This window comes from Phlebotomus papatasi, chromosome 3 (assembly GCF_024763615.1).
Source record: "Phlebotomus papatasi isolate M1 chromosome 3, Ppap_2.1, whole genome shotgun sequence".
Taxonomy (NCBI): domain Eukaryota; kingdom Metazoa; phylum Arthropoda; class Insecta; order Diptera; family Psychodidae; genus Phlebotomus; species Phlebotomus papatasi.
This window is the reverse complement of record NC_077224.1, coordinates 41,299,331-41,321,919: the sequence shown is the minus strand read 5'-3', so window position 1 is coordinate 41,321,919 and position 22,589 is coordinate 41,299,331. Positions and strand designations below refer to the sequence as shown.

Here is a 22,589-nt window from a genome sequence, read left to right as displayed (position 1 = left end):
CTGTGTTGGGCAATTAACCTCTCCATTTAACCCAATCTAATTTAATAATCCGTGAAATTATGGATATTTAACGGGTTAAAGGCATAAATAAAAACTATGCAAAATGAATGTGTTTGATTCAAACTAAACTATGTATAGAACGCTTTGTGGACCATTCTACGAATTCATTCCTTATCTTATCTACAAAAATCTCAACCGTTTGCGCTCAACTCTGCCTAGCACATGGTGCTTTAGGCTTTGTTTGTTAATGTTATGTTGTTATAATAATTATTAATTACAAGTATTAATACACATAATAGTCATAAATTATTCATGGACCGCAGTGAACTCAATCGACACACAATCCGTGGATTTCTTTGAAGGTGTCTGATGGATTGTGAAGTGCCGCGAAGTATGCATTTTGCGTGTGTTGGAGTGAGAAGAAGCTCGTAGAAGGAAGACTTTGGGGAAGAGAAATGAATGTGTTTAGTTAATTTCTTCAAAATATAATTTATTTGGACTATAAGAGAGGCGAAGGAGCAAAAAATAATATATACAATGTTGAAGATTATTTTGAATTACAATATATATTATTATTGGTGTTAAATCATATTTCAAGGAAAGGAATTTTTCTCAGAAAAGTGAAACTTTTTTTTACAAGACTAATTATTAACATCTTATGCAATACTCGTAGCACACAACACACTGATTCTACGCCTATCCTATTCACGGAATTGCTTGCCTAGTTCAGTAAGGAATGGGTGCGATGACTACCAGGACGAGTAAAATTGCTGCATGCCGAAGTTCTTGCCGATCTGCGAAGCAGAAGTGTGGGAAGAGTATCCGGTGAGATTCTGCTGGTGGATGAAGGGAGTCTGATTGTGGTGTAAGGATAGTCCACTGAAATTGTGGTAGAGTGGACTTCTTGTTCCTGGAACTCCATGATGGTCCGTGGGCGATAGGGGTGGCCGGGTAGCTGTAGGACCGGCTGGATTCCAAGGAGAGTACAGTGAATGCTGACTGATTTGTGATAGCGAAGTAGTTGCTCCTTCAATGGCCACTTCTGATGCCGTAGTGGCTTCATTGCTGTTGCTATTCCCGGAATTTGGTCCTATCATGGTCACAAGGCTATTGGGCGTAGGGGGTAGGTTTACAGAAGTAGGAAAATGACTTGCAGCTGTTGGGCTGTTATTCCCTCCAGTTGCAGAGGCCGTGCTCGTTGCTGAACCATTTAGGGCCGCATTCTGTGATTCTGAAGGTGTGTAGATCGAACTGGAATTTATGCTGGTGCTGTTGGTTGACGAAATCGCCAGCGATGGTGAAGAATGCAAAGCATAGCTTGGGGTTGGATTGTGAATTTGGTGTAAGTGAGCTGGGTGGGTAAGGCTTGAAGATGTTGGATTGGATGTTCCATGGCCCGGAACAGGATGAAGGTGTGTTGAGTAAAAGTCATGCACTAGAAAACAGAAAAAAGCAATCAAATTAATCAATTATACGATCCGTAAATTGATTATATAGGTCGAATTCATTAAATATAGTCCAAAGTTTTTGGGTCATATAAATTTTTCGGATTTTTACATCTAAAAAGAAAAATTTACAGTAGGCATAGAAGTATCGGACACAATATCTTTTATCAGTTCTATAGGTTAACCCTTTTAGGACGATTGGAACACCGGTGTCCCATAAAGAAAATAATTTTTCCTGACTACCTAAAGTTATTTTTTTCTTATGTCTGTACATAATTGTAAAGTAGAAAATTGAAGGAAACTAGAATATTTTTTCCAAGTCTCCAGCTATTTGCTATGTAGTAAATATTTAAGCTCAAAAATGGCGAATTTTTAAATTCTCAAATTCATAATTGATTTTATTTATTTTTTATACTTCCAATTTTTTTCAAGCAAAACACTTTTGGCAATAAAAACCACAATACTCATACGTAATATTTTTCATTAAAGCGAAAAATATTATTCATTGGTATTGTCAGAAAAATTACTTAAATTTTTGGGCTATTTTTGTCCCTATCGTTCATAGAAGCACAAAATACACCGAATCAGACTCTGTTGGACTTTCCAAGGTTAGATGTAAGACTTATCATTGGTTATGTTTCTCAGATTAATTTTTAATGTTGATTTTCAGTCCGTAAAAAGTGTCTCGTCGTTAAAGGGTTAAACGGTTGTAGATCGTTGCTTAAGGTTTTTATTTTAATGGATTGTTTATGTCGATTATTGAGAGCTCATTTCCTAATCGATTTCAACGAGTTTGGATGCTTTTTAAAGGCCTTTGAATTCTGGGTAAAATTAAGGTGATTCCATTCACCTCTTACCAGTTATGAACCGGTAATACCGGTATTACTGAACCGGTAATTCATTTTATTTCAATTAAAATTTTTTATGCAGTATTGGATAAACTACTGGACAATACAAACAAGTATGAAAGGTTAGTTGATACTTCGTGAAACATTAGAAGCCGTGAGGAGAAAGCTTTGTCCCGTAAATTTAATAATTTCATTCATTCAAATAAATAACAAATAACCTGTTTAGAGGGTTTTTCCTTCCGGTTGTTACCACGTCTAGAGGCCAAGCAGTTAGAGAGAGATTTGAGCCTTCCGGAGACTATTAATATGTTCCTTATTCCCTCCTATCCCTCCCCTTTGCCACCAAAACCATGTTTTGGATATTTATGTTTTAGAGAATACCCAGGCAGATATTACGTCCTTATACGAAAATACCGTCGAATCGTTCCTGATAACCCGTTTTCAAGATCAAAGGTTACAAAGGCTCTAAAGAACGTATTTATCAATCGAACGGTATAATATATGGGCTCGTTGGAAAGATCTTGAAATTTCTGAGAAATCTAAACCAGTTCTAACCGGTTCTGAATCGGTAATGCACCACCGGTTCATAACCGGTAAGTAATTTTTATCAGAAAATCGATTTTATTACTGTTAAGCTATTTTGGGCAATTATTTGAGTAATCGGTTGAGAACCGGCAAACGATAAATGATGCAAAAATACTGTTGAGGTATATCATCTAATTCACGAGTTCATGCACTTCACAAAGCCTGGAATGCTTTGTCACTCCTTTTGTTTCACAACAAGAATCGGGAAAAAACAAATTAAAAAGCTGTTCCTGGTAAAATAAAGTTGTGGTAGGATTTACTTAAGGAAAGAGTAATTATAACGTTGTTGGTAAAATTGATAAAGTTAAAATTACATTTTTCTTTAAGTATCTAATTCGGTAACAAAATAGTTGTTTGTTTGTTTGAGTTTCAATTTACATTAGTTTTGTTGCAAATCTTGTATAAAAATATTATGTAGGATATTTAAAATAAAATTTAAGAAAACTCGAAACAAATTTCCCATGAATTGTACAACTTCGTAGTTCGAAAATTTTCAAAGGAATAAAAAAAAGAATAAAATAATTTAACAGTCCATGCTCCACCTTATTTGTTTAATAAGAACCTTGCCTTCTAATAAAGAAAACGCGGTTGTTTTATAAATAAGAACCATCCCAAAATAAAATTAAAAAGAGTTTTAATGAAGAGTGACTGTAATTGTGTTTTTCAACTACAATGAACATTGGATTGAGCTTTGTTTTTCTTTTAAATAAATGGGAAACCTCCCTGGTAAAACTCCATGGTAGATGAATTACAAAAATCTATTCTTGTAATACAATAAATTTTATGCACGTGCTCTTTTAGCGTCAATTTAAAATTAATTACTTAATTTGTACGTGCTATAAAAAACTCATCCGGAATTCACTGAAATACTACTCATAATACGAAAATGTTTGAGCTGACTTTTACATAAAATAGAAATGTGTGTATTGCGCAATTTTGGGATTTTTGCTATTCTAATGTTTTGCCATTTCCTGCAATATCAAATCTTTAAGTGAGTAAAATAAAATCGAAATGTTTTTCTGGTCTCTATTCCACCGAAATCAATCGATTCAATTCTTACGATGTTCAGACGAAAATTTAAGACATTAACGGAAGATTATCTATTTTCATGATAATTTTACCACTTTCGTGAAGATCACTAAAGAAATCATGAGCGATTAATCTTGTGGTGAATTGATTTGAATGTGAAATTTAATGCTACTAATCGGCGCTTGGGTGTCAAAAGCGCTGAAAGAACTTTGTGACCTCTCCAATGCGCTTTTACATCATGCCGAAATCAATTAAATGATTATAGATCGGAGAATCATCCATATCAATTGAGATTATGTCAACAAGATTGGTATTATTTGTGAATAAATTAGTGTCATAAATTTTCTGGAATTTTAATACTTTGCGTGAATTTATGATGTCGCATTTTTAAGTCTCAACTTTTGGGCAATGTATTCTTCTAAAATATTCCGAGCTTAAAGGGGACTTCTGTGTTGCATTTTGTTCATTTTGTGATATTGATATGTTGGGAGAGTAATTGAATATTTTTGGGCAGATACTGTAAGCGGTATTAAACAGGGGAAAAGTTAAATAAATGGCAAACTTACTTTGGGAAGCTGTTGAAGCGAAACTGGGCGGTTCTGGTAGAGGCTGTGGCATCAAGGGGTAACTAGGTACAGCCGAGTTGGCAGAATAGGGTAGAGAGCTCGCCATGTTGATAGCTGAATAGGGAGGACCACCGGATGAACTCGAGGAGATTTGTTTTCTTAGCCGTGCTCGTCTATTGCTGAACCACACCTGGATTCTGGCTTCGGTTAGTTTGGTTCTCTGGGCAAGTTCTTCGCGGGTGTAGATATCTGGATATTGGGTCCTCTCGAATGCCCTCTCCAGCTCATCCAGCTGGATGGCTGTAAAGGTAGTGCGGGAGCGTCGTTGTTTTCTCTTAAGCGGTATACCGGGCTCACTGTCGCAGTCCGATAATTCTCCGTCGGATGGCTTGAGGGCTCCCTCGGGACCTGGATTGCAGCGGATGAAAGAGGGATTTTCCTCATTTAACAGCATCCACATTAATTGATTTGAAATTGGGTTAACACCCAAACATTCATTTGACTCTCTGGTATTCTGGGCATCCCATAAAATTGTCATTAATAATCATCACGGAGATGGGGCTCAGAGTGATTTTAATGACTATTCTTAGAGACTTCTCCGACATTATGATTTAGGAATCAACCGTGTAATGACGATGCAGCATTTGGGGTAATTGCACCAGATGAATGGGAGTCAGAACTGTCAATTTGGGTATGACCCGGAGGACTTTCAAACTTACCACTCATGCCCATACGTTTGTCATCATCACCATCGCGTCCGCGCAGGAGACGTGAGATGGCAGATATGGATGGAGCTGATGGACGATCACAGATACCCTCCTTCACAAGACGATCCCGGATTTCCCAGGAGAAAATTCCGGGATTTTCGCGTTTGTACTCCTCAATGCGTTGCTCAACTTCCGGTGTTGTCACACGGGGCTTCGATCCACCAATAACACCCGGTCTAATTGATCCAGTTTCCTGTGAATCACACGCAGTCTAGGAATCATTAACATCCCACGAATTGATACCTCATAGCGAGATATACCGCCTCTGATCTATCCTGGTAGATATGCCAGGTATAGCTCATAGACGATGAGATAGAAGGTATGCGGAGATAAGGTACAGGGGACAGGGGGCAGGGGTTTGTCTGAATGTTGGAGATTGATGAAGATGAGAGTTTAGTGTCGGTATTAATGAATTTTTCCTAAATGGGGATGGGCTGTTCAGTGCCAAAAAATCAACTATATCACTTTCAATTTGATGATGATTATCGCCCGTAGGTAATTACAGAGGGCTCCTCAGCAATTACCCGGCAACCCATAATTTTCTCACGTGGTAATTTGACGGTATTTTGGAGCTTAATAGAAAAATTACATATTTTGAGCCTTTTCTCACCTGGTAGCGATTGAGGATCTTGGAAACACAGCCATGACTGACGCGCAATTGACGCGATATGACACAGGGACGCACCCCGGCGGCAGCCATTTCCACAATTTTCAGCCTTATGTGATTGGGTAGGGGTCGACCGTTTATGAAGACGCCACCGAGTTGATTCACACGGCCCTGACCTGTCGACATATCACCTGTGAAAAATTACCAAAAATTTTCTATTGAGGATCAACATGACGTATCTGGGTCGATGGGGCTTTTGTGTACTCCTACCCCTTATTCCTATTTTGCAATTAATCATAAACGTCCACTTTCGCGGCGGTCCTTTTAATCTAAACGTAAATTCTTCACATGTTACACGACTGTTATTAATAGCAAAAGAATAACAATTTCTTTTGGGCTATTTGCCTCCTTTTGAATATATCGCACCATGGTGGTATTTTCCAAAAGAGAAAGAGAGGGAGTAAGGACCCCAGACCCGAAAGGAAAGAAGCACCATAATGGGAATCATATTAATAATTCTTGGAGGTACAAATGCTTCAGTTGGGCTTTCTTTTTTTTGCTCTCAACCACTCATTTATCTCTCAATACAGCATCCTTGGTCTTGTCAATCCTCAGCCTGACCTCAAACATGATCCTTTTTATGTCGGCATCGGAGAAAAAAAGGCAGTGGGCATGTACACACCATGTCAGATGAAAGACACCCTGGAGCGATGATTTCGATATTTAATGTACTTCCCCAATTGTCATGTTCCCAGAGGACAATAATCCTACAGGTCTTTTTGCCCAAGGAACACCCAGAGGATAGGATTAGGAGTGCCAAATTGGATTATTCGCTGGAATCATCCTTTGGCATTGCAAACACCCTGGGGGTGGGCAATAAACAAATAAACTTAAGTTGATACTTTTGCATTTCTCTATGCAGGTAGCCCTATATGTGCCCTACGGGGTTAATGCCAGGAACTCCGCCAGACATTCTGGAGCAGCCGAGAGGCGCTGTAAATTTCAGCGGGTCTGGGGAAGTAGTAGTCCTTGTAGAAATTCTTCAGGCATACTGAGTACCGTGAAATTCTCATCATAAATTACCCTTAGCGTTTTTTTTTTAACTTGGTTTCCAACTTCTTCCTCTTTCCTATATAATTTTGAAGAATTTTGATGCTATATTTTTTTTTATTACTATTATATTTCCATCCAAATCGTCATTTATTACAAATATTTTCCAATATTAGCTAGAAACATTAGCTCGGTGGCACCAGATGGGCTAACTATTTGTTACCCCTACAACGGTTATTAATGATCGGACCATATCATTTGGTTACGCTCAAATGTTAAGAGATGGCTAATTCGAGGGTGTTAGTATTCATACCTTGAAATGGATATCCATTGAAACACGGCCGATGCATTGTCCCAAAGTTGTTGGTCACAGTCATATTTAAAGACACATCAATATTAAACCAAACTCCTTCTAATGCTAATCCAGATGCACTGAAAATCTTATAAACACTCTTTGGGATCTTCAGTCACAAGTTCTTAAATGTCCTTAAATAGTCCAGCTAGTCCTTATAATTTTTTTTTTTAATTGCGAAAAATCAGTCCACTTGTTGCAAAATCAGTAATCCAATAGAGGGTATATTGTAGTATCCAAAGACCAAGATGACCGTCGCTATTATTAAACTCAGAAGCACTTGCAATTGAGATAAAACACCAGCAAATCAAAACACTTAACAAGAGGATGCTGCTAGAGATGAAGAGCAAAGAAATTTTTGCGACCGTCCGGGATAAAGGCACTTTGGTAACTGATCCTCACAACTGGGTGCAGTGTTGACGATCTTATGATGCCACTTCGGGTTGTATTCCTCCGTGGGCCTTCATCTGCACGACGGAGCGAGAAGGCAAAACCACCAAAGCGGCACGGAGTTCACCAGCAAACTGCCTTTGAACGCCCATTCGTCGGATCGTGTAAGCATGAGATTATAGGTTCCGACTCAATGTGGTCTCTTGGTGCTCTGGGGGCTTCACTGGTTTGTGCTGTTGAGTCAAACAGGATCCGCCTTCTCTGGGTTATTTTGCTTATAGTATTTCCAGAGACTCGTTACTCGATACGCCTCTCTCGAAATATAGACCCGCTTATGCTTTACCCTACCTCGCGCACGTTCGCTCTTCCAGTTATGTCCACGGAAGAACTATGTTGAGCACTAGGGCAAATTATGACGAATTCTCCCTCCTGTGCGGGACACATTATAACCACCAATTGAAGGGGCAAAGAGTCTTTCGGGCTCCAACATTTTCACCTTATGCGATACATTTCTTTCAGTGTAAGTTCACACGATGATGAATGGTTATCGTTTCATGTAACAAATGCCCCACAACAAAGAATCTGTGCATGCTCAATAATTTCATTATTCCACTATTTGTTTAACTCATTCAGCAGAGATGGGTAATTGGTCTCAGAGAGAGGGTCTCAACTGGCTATATGCTTTGAAGGAGAGGTGGAAGGTTGAAAAAAGACACTTTGAAGAACCTAATTGAATTCTCTGAAAATTGTCCAAGGAAATTGTCTCAATTGAATGTTTTTCCCTCATGGTTAATCAAAAAACCATTGATAAAGGTTTGAAGGTCATAAAGAAGGTGTGATTCTAAAATGAGTCACTTGAATGGTTTTTTATTTATTTCTGTTTCATTAAATAAGGTTTTATTTTATTTCAATTCTTAGAGCAAAACTTATAGTACGGCATGTGTTTTTAGAATTACTTTGTATTGTTATTACAAAGTTTGTACACAATACAATATACAAAGGCAACTAATTAAAAATATTTTAAATCTTGACTTGATACATGATGTTTAATTTGGAGTTTGATTTTTTCTTAATTTTCCTCAGATTAAGCGATTGATCTGAAATAATTTTAATTCTAAAACTACAAACAATGCAGTGTACTATACGATTTTAAGAGAGCTTAAAGTTTTAATTTTATGACTCCAAGGCAGGAGATTTTATTAAAAAATTATATACTAATTAATTAGGGAAATTAAAACTCGAGTATGAACAGGGGAAAGTGGTCTGCCTTTGAATGCGGCAGCCTTTGAATGTTTCAATTTTTCTCTTATTTCTCAAAGCACAAATTCTATTTTGTGAACTATAGTTAATACTATTAACTATTTTCTCTTATCTCCGATTAACAAAATGGAATTTTAGCTTTGGGAAATAATAGAAAAATTGAAGTATTCAAAGGCTGCCGCATTCAAAGGCAGGCCACTTTCCCCTACATCGTAATGCATGGACCAAACATTCTTGACTTGGAGACGCTTCAGCAAAATATAATATTCATTTGCACATGACTATTTTTTAAACAATATTTGTTTTAAATTTTGGATATTATGTGCGAAGATAGTATTTAATGTTCAATATGTTGAAGTAGTTTTTCACAGTCTTTTTAATGTTTTTCAAAAAAATATCTAATACTTTTGAATCGAAGGTGTTCTTTTATCGATCACTTAATTCATGGTTTCGTTTAGGTTCTAAACTTAGTTAATAATTGTTTCGGGTGTCCTGGAGTAGTAGTAAAACTGATTCATTAAAAAGAATATCATTATAAAAGCAATTTTACTTTTTTTTTATTAATTTAACGAAACTTCTATATTAAAATAATAATTTTTTTTAATAAGGCTGAATTTTTTTTATTAATGTTTCTTAACTTATTTTAAGGATTTTTCTTTCAATACATTTTTTGTATAAATTAAAATTCGAATTAGGACTTTTATTTTTTAAAAAAGGATTTTAGATATTTTCACCATTTTAAGAATGTACAAGCAATATTATAAAATTGTGAACATATAAATGTCGTAGAGTTACAAAATCCTATTCAAGGGGCATGTGAGGTGAGATTATGCCGGCTTGAGACTGGAGGTTTAGACCAGTTCCCGAAGGTCTCAAAAATCTTAATAACAAGCAATTTTATTAATTTTTCAAAATCTAATGAATCATTTGCCCTTAATATTCAATCCTAAACAACAATTTCCTAAAAAATCATGCTTGATGAGGAATTAGAGGAGTTAAGCCAGATAGATAAGCCTTTGATCTGAAGCCCGTATTGTATTAAAAACGCTAAGCGGCACAGCGATAATTTAATTTAAATTCACCTTTGTTTTGTCTATGTAAATTAGATTATGTTAAAGCCTAAGGGAACTGGTCAGGATTCGAATTGCGGCAGTTTTAAAATTTGGCTTTTTTTATTTTTTAGATGGAATTAGATCTTATCGTGATATTATTTAGCTCCACAAAATATTTGTGAAGCTAAATTAAATAATCATAAACCTTAATTCCTTCTAAAAAACAAAAAAGCCCATTTTCAAAGGTACCCCAATTCAAAGGTGCCCCTTTCCCTCTATGGAGAAAATAGCGTTTTCTTTGTAGCCCCATCGTAATGTAACCTTACCTCCCCCTACACAGAAAAAAAAATTTTTTAAAATGTTTGTAAATGTTTGTGAATTCCTATTGGGGAGTTACGAAATGCTCGTGAATCGTATAACCCACAAACATGTTCGTAAAAATTTGTACTTTGTTACAAACATTGTTCGTAATATGATCATTTGACGAACATTTTTTGTACTTTTACAAACATTTGTTCGTAAATGTTCGTAAACACACAAAAAATGTTCGTACAATTTTGTCATTTGTTCGTAAATGTTCGTAAAATGTTCTACAGGAAAACAAACATTTACGAATAAATGAGAAAATTTTACGAACATTTTTTGTATGTTTACGAACATTTACGAACAAATGTTTGTAAAAGTACAAAAGATGCTCGTCAAGTGATCATGTTACGAACAATGTTTGTGAAAAAGTACGAAATTTTTACGAACATGTTTGTGGGTTATACGATTCACGAGCATTTCGTAACTCCTCCATAGGAATTCATAAACATTTACAAACATTTTTACAAAATATTTTTTTCTGGTTATAAGAGGTGCAGTAGGAAATCTCACTTGACAGAACAGTAAATAAATGCTATCACAAAAATGATGTTAAATGGTCTTATTGAGGTTTTTAGAAAAGTGAGATAGCCAATCTAATGTGTCATCTGTGAAATATTTACAAATTTTAATTTTAAATTGAACAAATTTTCATCCATTGAATTCAGTGAAATTACACTGAGAGAAATCCGAAAAAGTTAAAATAACATTCCGGAAATGTTAATTTTACCCTGCAGTATTAATCCGAAATCGGTGTAAATATTACCCTTTTTAGGTGTATTGGGGGCTAAAGTTATCCTTTTTCATGTTAATTTTACCCTTAAAAAGGTGTAAAATCAATATTAAAAAATGTTGATATATTTTTACACCTAAAAAGAGTTAAAGTTATGAGGAAAAAAGTTAATCGCACCCTCTTTTTCTTCTCAGTGTAGGGTATTGGTGTCTACTGTCTACTGAAGGATAAGAGTTTAAGAAGCTAAAAACAAGAATGAAATAATAGTATATAATAGTATATTTTCTTATTAAATTGAGCTCAGATATTAATATAATTTCTTTAGTCAAAAATTTTTACTACAGGTAGGTCGGATAGGTAATAGGTAATAATCTCATATTCATTCAATATTTTTAAAATTTGACTACAAGTTCCCTTAATACTTGATAGAGGATATGAATAAATCTTACATTTTTTTTAATCAAATTTTGATAAAGAGTTATTACACAAAGTTTCTAATTGGAAGACACTAGAAGACTCCATTAGAATGAATTATGATCTATAATCTGCGCATATTTATTTCTAATTTGCATATGATTTAAATTTCGTTTTCTTAAGGAAAAAATGTCCTAAGACAATTCATTGGTTTCTTAACTTCCACAAGCTGTGAATTCCCTATAAAGAATCCACCAAAAATAGTCAAGTATAAATATGTTGACCTGCTGAGCATTAAAAATTGGAATTTCATGAACATCTTTTCCTCGTGATTTCAATATAGTGCAACTGGTATGTTTTGTTTTCATGTTAAAGAATCACACACGATGGCAAGAAATTGCAACAACCTTGACTATCAGACGTCCAAGATGTCCATTTTTGTAAACCTTGAAGGCCCATCAGGATACAAGGTGTTGAATGAAGAAGGAATTCAGCCACTGGGACAGGAGGAAAAATATTTCCAAAATATTTTCCCAAAATTACCCGTCTTATGGCACTGCGGGTAGTTGGGAGCCCCTTTAATTGGCCGTATCAGTTACACATTAGCAGATTGTCAAGGGGACACCCTCGGTGTGTTGGCTCTCTAGGAGATCATGTAAGCTTCTTTTAGAATTTCGGACATACCTTCTGGCTCTCCATGACCGTCAAATTGACAAGATTATAAAGTAATAACGTTTCAAGAATTTCCTCCTTTTTTGCTCCTTTTCAGTGCTTCTCGAAAATTTTATCGTTTTACAGGCCATATCTCTTCTCATTTCATCCTGCATGGTTCTGGACACCATTATTGGGATGGTAAATCACTTTTTTTTCTTCAGCCCTCCTTCTAGGATTGCATTCTCACTGGGCTTTCACGCAGTCAAATGACCATGATGCATCCTGACTGTCTCATTGAGATCGATCTGTTTTCGAAACACTGGGAATTTCACAAGAAGGACCCCCGAAAGAGAAAGAAAAGACTCTTAATTACAAATATATGACGATGCAGAAAAAAGGGATGGATTTGTCCAGAAGAATCTCAACTCAATTATATGTGTGTTCACGCCTTTGGACCATTTTTCGAAGTGTGAATTTTGGATACTGGGCAGAAGCAACAAAAGGGGTTAATGGAAAAGTTGCGGTTTGGTCTTTTAACTTCCAGAAGAACAAGTGGTGTCGTAGTTAATTAAATAACACCACTTTTGTGATCCAAGTCTATGGGTTTTTTTTGTGGTTTTGACCACATTCATCTTCCCACATCGCTTAACCGTCATTTATCACGATTTTGCTGTTTATAAGGACGAGACTTTGGAGCTTCTGGATATTAACTGGGATCTCATTCATTTAGAATCCCAGCTATATGTTTACCTCGAATAAGTGGAAATTCAGCTGTCCAAGAACATTTTTTTTCTCAAAATTGTCTTGCACAATTTTCAAAGTAAGGTATTTTATATCGAAAATTCTTATTATTTTCTTATAGCGCTCTTATGTGCCGGACAAACTTTCGGCTTAAGCCGAGAGATAACTTAGCGTAATGTAATCAAAATAATGATTAAATTACATTTCGATCAGAATCCTACTAAGCTGTCTCTCAGATTAAGTCGTAAGTGAGCCTAGGACATTTATTCTAGGACATCTCCTTGACTACTAAAGTGGCGCATCCTTAAAAGGGCTTTAGGGGTTACATGGGTCTCTCAGGTCAAAACATAGGCCTTTTTCTGATAAAAATTTCTTGTGTAGAAAATATTTTAGAAAATCCAACTTTTGGGATATGAAAGAGTAACTTTAGAACAAAATTTAAAAAAAAATGAAAAATTTTGAAAATTCGACCGTTGGTAGCTGATTTTTGGAACCCTTTCTCAAAAAACAGACCTTGCGGTAGGCAGGATTTCTCCCAGTAGGTTCATCTAAAATCAAAAAAACTAAATATACTCTGCTAGAGGATTAGTTGGACCCCTGGATGAACGAAGGATTTTTCAAAAAAAACAAAATTTGGATTTTTGGCAAAAGTTTTTCTAAAAAAGTATCAATTTTACCCTATTTTTCAACGCATTTTGTATTGTAAAAATGGTTCTGATTACAGGAAGTGCAAATCCTTGGTTCAAAGACTAGATAATACTTCTCAAAACAAGTATACAAAATTTCAAAAAGATCGGTTCAGTAGACTCTGAGTAATCTTGACTATCGCATTGTAAAACGGTGTTTTGAGAAAAACGCGTTTGAAGTTTTACAACAATATGCACACGCGGGCGGAATGCATAACTAAAACTGCTCTACCTCCGAGAGTTTTACTCCGATTGACTTGAAATTTTCAGAAAATATTTTTCAAATATTATACTATAAAATAAAAAAAAAATATTTTTTTTGACCTGAGACCCATGTAACCCCTTAAGAATTTCTATAAGCAAAAAATCTCATTATAAGCTTATTAAAAGTGCATTAAAAGATTTGTAAAGGTCTTGGTTTTATAAGACAGTTATTTTAATTCTTGCGTGGTATATTAAGAAGTTTGTAATAGTTTTTACATGGGACTGGGAAATAGATTTTGGAATGGAGCAATTTTTCCTTCCATAATTTTTTTTAGAAATTCTTTGAAAGGGATAGATTTATTAGGTTTGTAATTCGTATAGTTTGAGCTATGTAGTTGATTTTATAAAGCTGAATAAAAACGAAAGTATAAGAGTTTTGGTTATAAACAATTTTTGTTTTCTTTATTAATTTCACGAAAATGAAAATTCTTGTTTAAGATTCGAAAATTTGTGAAGGGCAGTTTCATGTTTGATGTGTTCAATATTTATTTTGAAAGAACGCTAAAAACTCATTTTGAAATCTCTATTGTTTTTCTCGAATAAGCATAAATCTCATACAAATCGTGGGTAGATAATAACTTTAATTATAACAATTACAGAATAATTTTTAAAATTTTATATTTTAAGATAATAACAATAAAGGGATATACTAAACACACAAGTTTTAATGCCTACAGAATAGTATGTAGGATCCATAAAAACAATTATTGAATCACATAATTTTTAGGTGAGATTTATTTTTCCAAAAGACTTTCATTTGCATCTAAAAATTATCAGAAACAATTAATGAGAAGTAATAACAAAATTTTCTCTTTCTGTATTAAGAATAAACATAATTAAATTTTGATAATAGAACCATTGTCAAATTAGTGTTTTAATTTTTGGAAGTAACAAACAATGCAATTGATACACATTCTTACATTCTAAAAATTCAAATAAAAGAAGATTTTTCTTAAAAATTGTCCTATTTTTGTCTTCAATTGCATTCTATAGCATATCAGATTAATTCGTCTACATCTTCACAATATACAAATGAATTTCAGATATTTTTAAAATAATTTTTATTTATCCTAAACCCAACAAACTCATTGGTTTTAATTCTGTTATTTTTTTTTCGAAAAATGACTTTCAAATCTGATTTGTAATTCGTATATGAAATTGATTCAGTAAAATATTAAATTTTGGTTTATAAAGTTCTATATTTAATATGGGTAAAACATGTTTGGTAAGTAAATGGAAAATTTAGTAAGTCAAAAATTAAATTTTGGTATGAAAATAATATTTATAGTAAGTAAAATTTGAAAATGGTTCATATCTTCCTAATGTTCCCTTTACCAATAATTTTAAATATATTTTTCAAATTTGCTAATTTACTTAGCATTTTTCGTTTTTACTTATATTTTTTTTTCAAAATACTTACCAATCTGCTTCAATCATTTAGTGGGTACTAATTAAATTTGATTTCTTACTGATCAAATTTAATTTTTTAGCTCATTGTTCAGTGCCAAGGTAAATATTTCTCTCTAAAGGCTCTATTTTAATGTTGCTGAAGAATGTCTCATGTTGTTGTAAAAACAGTCAGAAAAGGCGAACTGGACCTAAGTGAGCTGAATATGGCTTCTAACAACACATTTTACACCGAGGTGTCATATTTGGCTAAAGAATATTTGAAAGGAAATATCCTTGAAAAATTTTAAATGAAACATGAAAACATTCATTTTTAGCTCCGGTACACCTTTTTGATCAGAAAAATTTCCTGTAGTCGAAATTCGAATCTGTTTCTTTCTCATATGTTTTGCGCATCTCTATTTCATTCTTTCGCACTCCAAATTCGGTTGTGCTAAATTGAATTTAGTTTGATGTTCAAAAGAATAAGAAGAGTGAAGAATGAAATAGACATATGCAAAGCGTGTGAGAAGGAAAAAGAAATTTTTCTGGTCTTAAAAGTGTGCCAGAGCCATTATGTATAAATTTTGAAAATCAGTTGGTTAAGATCAATATTTTTTGTAAGTGAAATATTTTTAAAATGGGTTCAAACTTTCAGCTATTTTTTAGTTTTCATACTTCTTGCTCGAATGCCTTGGACGTTTAAGGAGGTGTATTAATGCTGTGTCAAAAATGTAATGCTTCAGTTTAGGGTAAATGTACCAAATTTCGGCATAGTTGCATGCAAGCGCCAAAGTCTTAATTATAATATGTAATATTTTTAATACGAATTGATTTTTTGTTACTTTTTTTAAGGAATGTTGTTAAGAACTCCGTAGGCAGTTTATAAACTTTGTATTCTATAAAATCATTCTTAATACATGTTAAACTGAATAAAAATATAAACATAACTTTGGGTAATATTTCGGCCACTTTGATTCTCAGAGTTCTTTGTCTTTCCGGAATTCTTCCAAAGTGTTTTCACGTCATCTCGTTCGGTGAAGTTACATTCTTTGTTTTGGATTGTATGATGTCTGCTAGAATATGCAAAACTAAAAAATCAGGGAAATTTAAGGAAAAGAGAGATGTCCGAAATTTTGAGTTGGCCGAAATTTGGTACAGTTGCCCTATGTTTGAAGATACCGAAATTTTGTTCCCATACTTCGTAAGATCCCAAGCTTCGTAATGACTAATTTTTTCTGTTTCTAAATAAATGTGACTTCGCAATATATTTTAAAAAGTTTGGATTGTGAAAACTGCTCTCTCTTGGAGTTCGAGCAGATAAAATTGGGTACTTTTCCCTAGTTTTTAAAATATGAGTCCTGTTTCACCTTGACAGGTTTATATTTAGATTATTAACATTTGAGAAGTTTATGAATGTGACAGCAAGAAGAACAAGAGTGAATAAATAATTAAAAGAATATTGGTTGTTTATAATTATTTCCCTGGAATTAGAGGATATAGCTTTGTGGCGTAGGTACCATACACTGAGAGAAATCCGAAAAAGTTAAAATAACATTCCGGAAATGTTAATTTTACCCTGCAGTATTGATCCAAAATCTATGTAAATATTACCCTTTTTAGGTGTATTGGGGGTTAAAGTTACCCTTTCCATGGTAATTTTATCCTTAAAAAGGTGTAAAATTAACATTAAAAACTGTTGATATATTTTTACACCTAAAAAGTGTTAAAGTTATGAGGAAAAAAAGTTAATCGCACCCTCTTTTTTTTCTCAGTGTAGTAACAATGAGTTACATTCATTTGAGAAACATATGAAATATTTAGTCATTACGAAGCTTGACATCGTACGAAGCATGGGCACTTTCCCCTAGAGTTGGAGCAAAACCTTATAAAATCGTTCTAGGTTAATGCTGGTGTTGTCGCTGGAAAGATACACTAAACATACTGCTTCAGTTATATCTCGAGAAATCCCAGACAGAAGCTGATACTTTTGGTTTGAGGAATTGTCATAGGAAACGCTTTTTGTGGTATTTTTCTGGTCACCACACTTATGAGGATCACTCTAAATAGCCTGAAGAATGTTAGCCCACCGCAGATGATGACACAGACAGAATATATGAGTGAGAATCTTTATTTTTTTCTACCTCCATACGTAATTATTATTATTGTTGGGCTTTTTAATGTACAAATCATTGCGGAGTCGCACATGGGGAGGAAGGAAAGTGAATAGTGCTGGAGGTATTGTTATGGTGAGATTTTCGAGATGAAATAGCGCGACTTGAGTCTCCCAAGTATCATCAGGCAGATGATCGTGATCGTCGTTGTGGGGCTGCTATTCGCGTCTTCTTTGGAACGGGCATGGGGGCAGAGTGTGGGGCCAGCGACCATAATGACGAGAATATGAATTATCACCTTGCAGTGAAAACGTGGTGTTGTGAATCCAATCGAAGCCGCGCACAGTAGCTGATTGGAAATTAGCCGTGGAGGCATTTTGATTTGATTTTTTCGGTTGTCGATTTTATTATTATTTATAAATGTACACACACACTCGTCGCTCTTTTATCCAGCATCTCACATTCAGGTCCATTGCGATCGAAAGATGATGGCTTGAGGTGTTGATGATGCCTCTGTGTGGGCATCATCATTGATATTGCCAATGCGGCTTCATTGTACCCATCTTGCCCAGACTTTTTTTTTCAATCTCCTTTTCTTTCAAATTTAGATTGGAATTTCATTCACCGGCTTTAACGATGGATCTCGCATTGGATTCTATTGAAAAATTTTCTCTCAATCTCCCCACAACCTAACAATTTTTTTTTCTATCTATTGCTCCGCGAGAGTATGACTCTGTAAAATTCCTCATGTTTTGTTTTGATAATGATCTTCCGATTTGATGATTTGACGACGAAATAGATCAGGGATTTTTTTTCAACTACCAGCATCTTCTGCCTTTTCTTCCTTTTTTGACTCTGGCTGGAAAATTGATCTGGAGGTGAAATAGATGTGTCGGTGGTTAAGGCAAAAAGAATCAAGAAGCAGCTCGATGTAATTTGTTCACCACGAAAAACATCCATTAATCATTAATTATTTTTCCTCAAGAGATAAAATTTGTAAGAAATAAACGGACAAAATTTATATGAGAAAAAGAATAGCCGACAAACACCACAGCCTTATTATTTGGCTCATTCATGAGTCAAGGTAGTTTCAGGATATGTTGATAATTGCGTCAAGGATCCCATAACTGATAAGTGTGCAAGATATGGAACAAATGGATCATGGAAAAATGATAATTATGTCCATTTCATTTAAAAACACTATAAGGTAAAGTACCCTCTAGTCGGCCGGTTTCTCAACTCGGCCAGTGCGACTATTTATTCAATTTACTTAGATTTGTTATAATATGGTCTTACCGATTTAACATTATAAGGTGTATTATATTATATATAACGTAAATCAGTGAAAATTTCATAGAAGTTGACTATAAAACGTTAATAAATTGATTAAATAATTCAACCGGCCGAGTTGAGAAACCGGCCGACTAGAGGATACTTTACCTTATAACATACGTTTTTCTATTAATTTCTTTTTTTTATTATTTTAAAATTATAATAATATTTTAGAACACCATTTTTTTTTAATTTAATTTAAGTGGTTACGTGGGTCGCGCAGACTAAAAACATCAGCATATCTCCTTGATATCTTTTTTTCAGATAAGGAAAAGTTTAATTCGAGCTTTTAAGCATAGAAAGGTGCAACATTATAACTATATTTTTTCTTTGTGGATTAGACTGGCCCAATGATTCAATCAGGGACTTCTCCGGTGATTGCCAGTGAAAAGGTGTCACCATAAGAGGGAAAAACAGTTTTTAAGTCTTGCCCAGAGCTTTCGGTCCCGTTGTGGACCTCCTTCAGTGGCTGAAAGGGCGTGTCTTTTTTATTTTGCAACCGTTATATTTTAAATTACAAAGGTAATTATTCTTTATGTCTTGAACAACTTTAAACTTACATGACTGAATTAATCTTTTCACATTTTTCTGGGGGATCGTGCGTTTCGTATGAGTTTCTTCAATCACCAACTGCAGGATGTCAATGTGGTCAATTTAATAAATAAAAAAGTAAGGGGAAGTGGGGCATCTTTAAAAGTGGGGCACCTTTGAAATTGAGATTTTTCTCTTATGTTTAAGTGGAACTGCGCCATACCGTAATGTAGTATAGCTTTTCAATCTGTTTGTGCAGCATATAACGATAAGACTCAAATCCCAATTTTAAAGGTGTCCACTTTCAAAGGTACCCCAATTCCCCCTAGTGATAACGTTAACTTAATTCTACCTGCAAATTGTTGATCACATGAATCTGGGAATTATGTTTCCGGATTAACAACTTTTTTCAAAGACTGTGCACGGTTCGTCGCTTGAACCAAGGATCTCTATGTCATAGATTTAATGATCTATCCACAGATGTACTGAGACTCAGGATCAGGACTGAGGACTCCAAATGATTAAGATGTATATACTCTTGTCTTATGTGCTGAATACACTTGCGACTTAAGCCGGTAGCTGGTTAAATGTAGGGTAGAGTCAGCCCTTTTGGCCATGTAAGCATTTTTGGCCACCTAAAATAAAATCACATTGTAAGGCAATTATGAGTTTATTTAGAACAGGAAAATGGGTCTTATTTCGTGACCTCTAATCTAACGAATCAGAAAACCATATTTGATTTTGTATCTACTTGATTAATTCTAAGTTATTGAAAAAAATTCTCGACAAGGTAAACAATCACTAAAAAAACATGGGATTCTTAAGAAACTTGTTAATGTTAAGAGAAATTGTTATACATTATTTCATATTTTTGATGAAAATATTTGATGTTATTCAATGAAAGTCCATTTCTTAATTAACTAATTTTTATTGTGATATCATCCTCAATAAGATTTTCTAACAAATTAAATGAAAATCGGATGTGGCTAAAAGAGCTTACTTTTTTCGGCTGTGTAAGTACTTTTGGCCATTCATTTTCCTATACATTTTACACGTGGCGCACCTCGCGGATTTCAGTACAACCAATCGTGACTTTTGACTGATTTTTACACCAAATAGAAAATGTGCAAAAAGTCATTTAAAATACTAAATTTAATAATCACATAAAATTGATATTAAAATAAGAATAGGGCTTGTGCTGTGTATTTGTGAAAGTTTTTGAAAGCTATTTCTTCTGTTATTTTATTATAATTCTATTGCAAACAAGTGACCAAAAGTACTGAAACATGCATAGTTGCATAAAATGCATTTTCACTAAAATATCTAAAAAAAAATTGGGAATGCTCTTGGATTATTAGGAAGAAACGGCTTTAAGGTATCTTTGTACAAAATTTCATTTTATTTAAATAAAGATTATAAAAATTACAAGCACATGAAACCTTAAAGTGACCAAAAGTACTTACTACACCCTAATTATAATCAAAATAATGATTAGGATACATTTCCACCAGTTTCTAACTAAGCTTTTTCTCTGCTTAAGCCGATAAACTCATTAGTTAGTGGGAAACTGATGGGAATTTAGTTTAATAATAATTGTTTTGATTATAATTACATTGAGCTTTCGGCTTAAGTCGTAAGTGTGTCCAAAACATTATAGGGGAAAGTTGTCTGCCTTTAAATGCAGCAGCCTTCAAATGTTGCGATTTTTTTGTTGTTCTCAAAAGCATAAATTATATTCTATTAACTATTAGGTAGCTATCCATCATCCTCACAAATCATCAAAAAATGGAGAGCCTAGCTCCTATTTCCTAGATGCTAGATCAAAAAAAATGAAAATGAGCTCTAAAGTGTAATTTTGATGTTCCACAAATCATGTGATTTTTCATAGTAAAAATCATTTTACAAATAAATCTTCCATTGTGACACATAGAAGGTTAATGAGGCTTAATATTTCTGTTAATACATTTTGGTTCAGATGACACAATTTTTGTGGGTGGCAAAAATTTGCAAATATCACCCTGCAGCAGCCTTTAAATGCTAATGTCGTGTGCCTTTAAATCCCCTATCTTTCCATACATCAAAACATGTGAAATCGAACTCCTACTTTTCTCTGACGAACGTCATACAAATACTTATAACCTGCTATCTTGCTCTGGCCGGGATGTTTCAAGTTGACAATTTTCAACTTCAATGGCCTTTTCTTCCAAATTTTCATGTGCAAAACAGTGCTTCAGAAAAATGTGAAGAAAAGTTATTGTTTAATGTCTTTTGACTGCAGTGATGATTTTAGTGAGTGCGTTAGGCTTCAACCTAATCATTTATAGCCCATTTAGTTTTATTGATTCAATATTCTCAGTGGAAAAAAAAACATTTAAAGGCAGCTGCCTCGCGTTTGAAGGCAGACTATGCCAGCTGCCTTCATACAAATCGACATCACTTTTTTAATTTCCTCAGAAGGAAAAACTGAGGACTTGCGAGTGCTAAATGAGGTAATCATATACGCCGAATGAACAAGAGAATTTTTTGGTGTAGTAGAAAATAAAATCCATTTTGTCGATTCTTCAGAAAAAAATCTTAAATTTGGAACTCCATTTTTCGTTTGAAGGCAGACGACTTTCCCCTATAGGTTACAAAGTCAGATACTTAAATCACTAACTAATGACGTCACAAACTGTTGCTAAAAGGCTAGAATAAATACAGTCATATATGCCTCAAAGTACCTTGCAGAAGATGGATGAGTGAAAGAGAGCGATCGGGTGGTTTAAGTCATCATTTGAGGGAGAAGACAGAACGAAGGAAAAAAAGAGCCAAGGAAGGTAAGAGAAAAAAGCATTTGTCGGTAAATTTTGTTTAATAAAAAATCCCCGTAGTACCCAAGAGTTGTGGTATGAGTTGAAAACGAAGAATATCCGAAGATGGATGCTACTGAAAATTATAATATGTGAGATTGTGGTAAATGACTTTTGCACCTCAAAAGAGCTCATCCTCATGTTTCACAACTCCTCCAAAGCACAGATGGATTGATTGTTCATCTTGTCTCGTGTGCAGTTTTTTACTCCATGCCCAGGCTCATGTTATCCCAGGCGTGAGGAAGTCAGAGCTGAAGTGTCCTCAAAAGATCACTTCCGCTGTATAAGACATATTTTCCAAAACTAATGAGCTTCAATAGGAGGATATTTCCGTGCAATTTGCCACGGTGCTGTTTCTTTTCCAATTATCGGAAAATGCCCCTTTGACTGCGGGGTATACCCCCCTGAACCGTGCCTGGTGTTGGGAACCAATATTCTTCAGATACCCACCGCCAATAATATATGGGAGAAGTCGATTTGTTTGTCGGAAATTAGTTTCTTTTGACTCTTATTCGGAGCCGAAGCTCATTTCACTGCTGCAAGTGATTGAGCATGCTCCAGCCGGCTGGCT

The 22,589-nt window shown here is 34.6% G+C and overlaps 2 protein-coding genes across 2 annotated transcripts in view; both read right to left on the bottom strand.

Moving 5' to 3' along the window:
- Positions 1-22,589, bottom strand: part of LOC129805729 (peroxiredoxin 1-like) — a 345,084-nt gene that overhangs the window by 99,143 nt on the left and 223,352 nt on the right. The gene's annotated exons all lie outside the window — the stretch shown is intronic.
- LOC129805706 (segmentation protein paired) lies at positions 473-7,692 on the bottom strand. The gene is made up of 5 exons (XM_055853802.1): positions 7,211-7,692; positions 5,851-6,038; positions 5,193-5,433; positions 4,474-4,881; positions 473-1,435 (listed from the first exon to the last, which is right to left on the bottom strand). The coding sequence occupies exons 1-5, from the start codon at positions 7,272-7,274 to the stop codon at positions 750-752; spliced, it is 1,587 nt and encodes a 528-aa protein (XP_055709777.1). The 5' UTR covers positions 7,275-7,692; the 3' UTR covers positions 473-749.